This window comes from Physella acuta, unplaced genomic scaffold, assembly GCF_028476545.2.
Source record: "Physella acuta isolate Inbredline_101_S28 unplaced genomic scaffold, ASM2847654v3 ptg000440l, whole genome shotgun sequence".
NCBI lineage: Eukaryota > Metazoa > Mollusca > Gastropoda > Physidae > Physella > Physella acuta.
This window is the reverse complement of record NW_026731959.1, coordinates 142,501-150,513: the sequence shown is the minus strand read 5'-3', so window position 1 is coordinate 150,513 and position 8,013 is coordinate 142,501. Positions and strand designations below refer to the sequence as shown.

The window sequence follows — 8,013 nt, the reverse complement described above, 5'->3', positions numbered from 1 at the left end:
TCCTGCAACATTTTTGAAAAGGTCACTGAATGTTCAGGATATTTTTCTTAATTTTGTGTCCGTATTCCTGTTTTTTGACACGTTAAATGTTATGGTTTTCTTTTCTACACTCTGGATAGTAATTTGTTGAATGTCGGAAATTCTTTACTTTTATTGTGTTTTTGTTAAATGAATTACTTAATGAAAAACTTTATGAATTAAAATACCTAAATCTTACACTATTATAACACTTTTAAAAAAAAAGATATTTATTAACACAAAATAATATTCATATATGTCTATTGTACAATATTCTAAAAAGTGCCTGATGATAAAACTTAAAGAAAATTCAATTTCTCTTGTGTGAAAAAACATATTATTGAAATATATATTTCTTCATAAAGGCTATAAACTTAAAAAGTCAGTTCAGTAAAAAAGTAAAACGGATTATCTTTTTTCATCTAAATATTTAAACAAAATATGTTTTTTAAATACCTTTTTTTAAACTTTGTTATTTTTCTTTTTAGATTCTAAAACGTTGTAACAGTTCTTAAACAATAAGTTGAGGAAACAACGGATATAAGGATTTATTATAACAGTAGGTTCATAGTTACCACTGTAAAAATTTGACAAGTATACATCTCAAAGATTTCTTTGTCAATTTTTAAAAACAAATTCCACAGTCTATGTGATACGACCTCCTTAGTTTAATAATTGTATTTAAACATAAAAACAAAAACAAAAAATTGAGAAAATTCACCTTTATTACACTGATATTATTATAATTTTCAACAAAGCAGATATGAAATTTTGCAGATCGTTAATAACTATTTGATATAGGCTATACTTTTAGTCAAGATTATGTTCTTGTTTCCCATCTAAACTGTCGGATAGCTTGCATCAGTGGCAATACCGCAGTGATCGTTCTTGTTTCTGGCCATCATGACGTAGCCCTTGATCCCCCATGACTCACCCCAGCTGGAAGTGATTACAAGTGAGATTAAATACAATGTTCGTGTTGCTAATAACAAAGTGCGAGATTTGATAAAGTGTTCGTGTTGCTAATACCAAAATGTGAGATTTGATAGAATAATAGTATTGCTAATAAAATGTTTGAGATTTGATACAAGGTCCTTGTTGCTAATAACAAAGTGTGAGATTTGATACAATGTTCGTTTTTTTTGTTAATGTTAATAATATTTATTTATTTTTGAAAAAGTGTAAGTTGTACTGAAGCATTTATTTTTCTTTATGCTTTTCAACACTATTAGAGACCTAAACACTGAGAGAATTAAATAATCAATAGCTAATAATAAAAATAGTTGTCTATAGTCGCTTATCAAAATATAATATAAACAAAGGAGGAACAGTAACTAGTAAAACATGCCCATGACATTTTAACATTATGAGGGGGGGGATGCGACTTTGTAGCCAATGTATATTAGTATTTAAATAAGATGGGGTGTTAAATCAATACTCCGCCCAGGTCGATGAAAAGGGTTGCTACGCTTCTGACCGTGCAACGCTACTTAGTCCAAATGTTTAACCACGAAGCGTCAAACCGGATTCCAAACCTATGCCTTCCGCGTTAGACTAAGCCTAGGAAAGTTCTAGTACCTGTTCTTGACCAGCCAGTACTCGTCTCCCTGGTAGGTGCCGTAACCAACAGCAAGAACGGCGTGGTCAGTTTGGTCCGGGATGCAGTCAACATCGTAAAAGACACCACCGCTGTACATCTAAGAGAAAAGTGTCAATTCATTAATATATTAAAACTTTGAACTTAAAAACAACAACTTCAAACTTTAAACTGTTTACCCAAAATCCATTTAAATAATTAAAGTAGTACTGAAATAATTAGAACAGTAACATAACACATGAGGTTGAGAAGAAATATTTATTTTATTTTTCAACAGATTAAGAAGTCATCGTTTTGGTTTTAGTTTTATTAATGTTACATTTTTAAATTATCTTGTTGACTTAACAGGCCATAATGACTTAATAACCAGTTCTCAAGGTTAGGAGTTGCAGAAATGTATTTTTACCAAGTGTTTGTTCTTATTGTTTTTAATTTTATCTATATGAATGTGTCACTAAATATTTTTCAGGATTTGAATACTTATTCTTTAAAAAAATATTTTTCTTTATTATATTATGTGGTTTGCATTGAAAAGGAACAGTATCTGCTGGGTGGGGGAGGGAGGTATCTTTATCATCGCGATTATGATTCGACTTTTGTTTTGGCTATACTTAGTTTCTTACGGGTAGTTGATTCAAGTTTCTGAAGCAAAAGCAGCTAAACATAGTGCTGACCACAATATCATTACGTATACCGAGTCAATAGAAATCGGCTTCATCTGCCATACATGAGAAAAGATAATGAAGATAATTTTGTAATTTTACCGTTAACAACAGTGTAAAAACTCACCTGAAATTTAGAGGTGGCGTGTATGGCGACATAGACTGGTCCTACGTTAGCCACAGCATCCTGTAGAGCGTCCTCATCCTCGTACCTAACTTCAACATACCCAGTCAGGTTGGCGCCGACGTTGGAGGGTTCGAAGCGACAGAAACTTTCCTAAAAGAATTAAGAGAAAATACAACAGTTGAATTTTATTTTACTAAGGTTTTTTTTAACACAAGCAAATATAACAATTTTAGACACAAGCTTGATAAATGGACATATAATGACATCTTTATGTACGACTTCAAATTTTTACTTACACAAATGTTTATTGACAGTGATTGTTGTATTACTGTTAAAATGTTTTTATATTTGAAAATTGTTTTCTGCAAGAGACATATTGGTTTGTAAAACATGCACTTACTACGGCCTCGTATGGATACGAAGCTTCAGTATCAATGCCATTGTTGTTTTTGATATACTCGTAGGAAGAGGTCGCGAATCCACCATTACAGCCCAAGTTGCCTGAAGACAATAACAAACATAAGCTTGAAATTTTATATCAATTAAAGTCTGTTTCTTATACTAAAGATACTATAAGAAAATGACGAAGCATTGTAACTAAAACAAACATTTTTAATAAATTATACCAGAAAAAAATTATGTATACTCTGTTTTTTATCATTTTAACATATGTTATATTAGGTTTTTTTGTGCAATATTTTTCTAAGTATTTCGTGAGGATTAATTCTTGACACGATAAAGAAATAATAAAAACAATACCGAGTCATTTTTTTTTTTACATTTACATAGCTTCAATTAGAAGACTTGCTGATGTGCTAGTTTTGTTTATTTTTTTAAAAGTATTCTTCCATCCGAAAACCAACCAATTCTAAGAGGGACAACTCGAGTTTATTCAGAGTAAACCAACCACCTCTAAGAGGGACAACTCACCTTTATTCAGAGTAAACCAACCAAATCTAAGAGGGACAACTCGCTTTTATTCAGAGTAAACCAACCAAATCTAAGAGGGACAACTCGCCTTTATTCAGAGTACAATCCACCAGGTTCTGCTCTGACAGTGACGTAAGGGTTCCAGTTTTCTTGAAGTGCTGACCTTCTAAGGCGCCCGTGACAGCAAATGCCCAGCAGGATCCGCAAGCTCCCTAGCAAGCATCAAAACAATGCTAATTCTAACAACACTAATTAAACCAATCCTGTTAAATTACATAACTAGACGATAGATATTGGAACTTGAACAAAAACATTTATGCCGATTTGAATACATTTAATTCTGCTTTCAGAAGAATAATCTATAGTTTATTTTAAAAAATCAAAATGGATTATAATAATTTTAGAAAATGTAACCACATTTTTAGTGTAAACGTAACACTTAACACATTACAAATAACACATCATGCATTAAATAATTTGCATTTTATCAGGTGCTCACCTGATTCTTGACATCTGTGACGTAACCTTTTGTCCTCCAGTCCACTTCTTCAGGTAAATATTTCAGGTCACCGGCCACATGGACGAGACTGCTGTGTTTACTCTTGTTAGAACGGCGGTACCCCTTCATGGTCTTGGAGAACTCTTGTTCGCTCTGGAAATATTTTTTAATGACAATTGAATACGGCACATTCTTTCAAATATTTGCACATGTTTTAGCTACGATCTAAATATTGATGTAAAAAATTTAAAAAGTTGGTTTTCGTAAATGGTGAAATTCCATAATCTAAAAATAACTAAAACGACAAACCTACTTGAATGAAACAAGTATGTAGCAAACATATAGAAACAATAATTTTAGTGTAAAAATGTTAATTACTTTACGCTTTCTTGTTTATTTTTTTTTTATTCTTGCGCATGTGAATAATTAAAATAAAATTATCATCAAATAACCTTCTGTCTTATGCTTACTTGACATGATCAGAATCTGACAAAATGTAATGCCTATATTTTTTTTAATAGAATCTGTATATTAAAAAAATGTTGTCTTATATGAATATATAAATTTATTCTCCCTCACTCTCTCTCTATTTTCCATAGTTGACCTACCATATCAGCATATTCATTGACACCAAGATAATAGCTGTATTCGCCTTTCTCGTACTTGGCGTTGTGCTGTTGGATGTGCTCAAGATTGGTCTCCCAAATCTTACGCCTAGAGTGGACACAGAAAAAGTACAAACAAGCATCAATAGGATAGCGTCTGTCAATGTGCCTCTTGCCAGTTTAGACACACAGATTTCGGCAGCTTCCAAAAAAAAAAAAAATGCTAAAAGAAAACGTTCTATTCAACCCACCCCCAAGAGTTGAAAGGAGATTAACAGGCCCATATAAGTCGTTATTTTATTCGAGGGGGCTGATTGTGTACTGGGGAGGGCTAAAGTTGAACTACACAACGGTACCAGCATCAATTAAAATAGATTCGGGAAAGTCGTATATTTTATGTTGTAAAAGCGTCAAAACGCATCTAATGGCTGATCAAGTTCCACTCTTATAATAATCAAACTCCTTTACGAATATTAGCTTATCATTTTTAGTCAATCCATATTTTATATTTTTTGAAAAATAACTGCATTAAAGACACACATGTTTAGCAATTAAAGAGTAAAAGTTTGCCATAAGTCTGTCTATTAACATAATTTATTACAGCTGTATATTATATCTTAGGGGCGGGACAGAGGTCGCTGTGGCAAGCCTTGCAGCTTACTAGGGTGGGGGGAGGTCATGTAGAGGGTGGGGATGGTGGACAATTGCTTTACTGTCAAATGTAATAGATTAAGAAAAGTAATTGCATGCAAGACATCCTTTGGCAGTTAAAGTGAAATCGTATGAAGTATGACTGACAACTGAATTCGTTAATTGGAGTTTTCTTTAAAATAAAATTGACATATACACCTTTAAGCCGTGTGTGAGTTACTCACCTTGTGAATTCCTCACGTGGGTCCTTGTAGTTTTTCTTGTAGGTGGCCTTGAACTTGGCCCACTGACTATCCAACTGGAAGCAGGTCACGGCGGCAATGAGTGCCAGAACAACGGCTAGTCTCAGCATCTGGTGTGGAGAAAACAAAGTTTTGTTAAAATAACCTGTAAGTCTCCTTGCGTTAAACAATATACGTGATTATAGCTCAGTGCAATATGAATGGACGTAAACGCACGTAGAAGCGACACAAATGTAGGCACTGCTCAGCCTAAGAAACGTCATAATTTTGAAACGTTTACAAAACTCAAAATAGTATAGATTGCAATATGTAGGATATAACCAATAGTTACGTTGAATCTATTCGATTTAGCTTAGAAGCTGCCCAGGAAAAAAATAGTTGTATTTCAGATTTATACAACATTTAGGCCTAAATAGTGTATATGTTGGATTATATATATATATATATATATATATATATATATATATATATATATATATATATATATATATATATAATCGAGAGTGTGTTGCTGACACCGATACAGCTAAAACATACCTTTGAGGTTAGCAGGTATCATGAAGTTTGCTAGGCTGGAATCAACATTTATAGCCACGTCCATCACATGAATGCACACGGTTCACGACTTTCTGCACGCGGCACTACATTTTTACACTGGTTCCATCAAGCAGAACAATGTACGGTCGACTGCATTAGAGGCTACACTGTCTTCCCACGAACTTTTGTATTCCATTCCCATATATGGTAAACAAAGTATGTGACCATGATTTTGTCTTTAATATTTAAAATATCACTCATGGTATCAGAGGCTTTTAGTTTTTACAACCGCCTACGACGCTCAACATATTATGTGTTTCGCGAAACAGCTAATATTTTAAACTAAAATTTATGATTGAATTATTTTCTATCTATAAGAGATATCTAAAACATCGCTCTTTACAACACAATGAAACGTACAAAATAATGGCAAATCCAATAAGCAATCTATCTTTTTTTTGTTTTTTTTTTTGTTTTTCCGTTTGGTTACAGGAGAGAATCTGCACTATGTGTAAAGCTGTAAAATAGTTACTAGGTATAGAACAATTTTTTTTTTCAGACAGACTGTTAATCACACATTTATTGAAAGCCGTTAATTAATTTATTGATTTATTCATTTGGTAGATTAACCACATTAATTTTAAAAGTTCAGAACACTGACTTACTTAGAGTGAAAAGTGACGTCACATGATTTATTTACTTTGTACAACATTAATGGCGGCTTCCATACAAGATTGCGTTGCCCATTTAGAATTTTAACGCGTTATAAAGCTAATTTTCTGTCGGCTATAGCTTGGCAACGATGCGTCCGTTTGCTATTTTTATTAGGTTTCGACACTATTATCATTTTTTAACAGTTATTTTTATTTTTGTATACAATACATTTCTCTAGATCTACAGATCAGCTCTCGAAGGGAGAAAAAGTTATGAATCTAGATCTAGGTCATTAGACTTAACGTAAATTCTAGATCAAGACTTAATGTAAATTCTAGTTCTAGAGTCGATTCGCGTAAAGTTTCTTACGCAGACTATACGTAAAATATTTAAGTTAATACCTAACTAAGAGTACAATCCTAGATAGCTAAGATGTTAGCGTATTACGCCCCCCATGCGGGTGGTACGGGTTCGTCAACTTTTATTTTTTTCAATTTCAATTCTTTTTAGATGTGAATGTTAAAGTTGACTTTGCCTATTGGAACTTGGCGGGATACAGGGCAGGTGAAGTAGAGTTCACCTGTTTTTTTGTCCTCACCATATATCGTGGATAATGTGGTCAGAGCCATGCTCGGCCGGAATGTTTTTTAACGATAAAAAACATGTTGTCTGATACTTGGTGGGACATTGAGCAGGTGAAGTAGAGTTGGGTAGGTGTATAGTACACCTGTGACGTCAGCATATGAAGAGATGGTGTGGTCAGACCCATGCTCAGCCGATATCTGTGTTTTTAAAAGACAAAAACGTCCTAGGTGTGACATCTTTGTGAATGTGGGGTCTGGTTATTTTTTGATGATAAGTGACAGACGTGATGTCATTCATGGATGACCCCCGAAACCCACAGTTATCTAACTAGATAACGGGTAGTCTAGTAGTATTTAAAAATGTCAAAAATAAATTGTTTTGGCAAAAGCCTTTCAATAAATGAACATAATTTGTTTTTCGAAGTTTTTTATTAACACATTTGTATTTAACTTATATGCTCTTATTATTTAAAATTTGTCTTTTTAAAAAAGTATTATTCTAGTAACTACTAAGATTTAACCTAACTATCCGTGAGACTTTTCGTTATTTTTTTTTTTTTGACAAATAATCTCAAAACAAAATATAATCTCAGACAACAAATTCCAGACAAAATATCTCACGGACAAATGATCTCAAGACAAATATTATCACGGACCAAAAAAATTTCAATTATCGGACATGAGCTTTTCCGCCAATTGGTTTTTATGTAATCTGAATAACTGTTATTTATTATATAAATCAGACTTTCAGTTATTTATGTGGTTTATAATCATAATATGCTTAATAATATTGAACATATTAATACCGGTTTTGAAAAAATAATTTAATAATTAATTACATTGCTGTAACACTAAAATCCATAACATAACTAATTATTAACAAACTCAATGCAAATTATTGTGCGAA

The 8,013-nt window shown here is 32.7% G+C and overlaps 1 protein-coding gene across 1 annotated transcript; it reads right to left on the bottom strand.

Moving 5' to 3' along the window:
* Window positions 1-854: 854 nt before the first annotated feature.
* Window positions 855-4,528, bottom strand: LOC131943064 (procathepsin L). Its single transcript, XM_059303073.1, has 7 exons — window positions 4,442-4,528; window positions 3,834-3,986; window positions 3,423-3,546; window positions 2,808-2,905; window positions 2,405-2,554; window positions 1,597-1,715; window positions 855-957 (listed from the first exon to the last, which is right to left on the bottom strand). The coding sequence occupies exons 1-7, from the start codon at window positions 4,442-4,444 to the stop codon at window positions 858-860; spliced, it is 747 nt and encodes a 248-aa protein (XP_059159056.1). The 5' UTR covers window positions 4,445-4,528; the 3' UTR covers window positions 855-857.
* Window positions 4,529-8,013: the final 3,485 nt, after the last annotated feature.

Excerpts from the sequence above, each read along its gene's own strand:
- LOC131943064 (XM_059303073.1), bottom strand. Across the intron at positions 3,547-3,833 it reads TCACAGATGTCAAGAATCAG|GGAGCTTGCGGATCCTGCTG; the intron begins GTGAGCACCTGA and ends GATGCTTGCTAG. Across the intron at positions 2,555-2,807 it reads CTTCGTATCCATACGAGGCC|GAAAGTTTCTGTCGCTTCGA; the intron begins GTAGTAAGTGCA and ends TAATTCTTTTAG.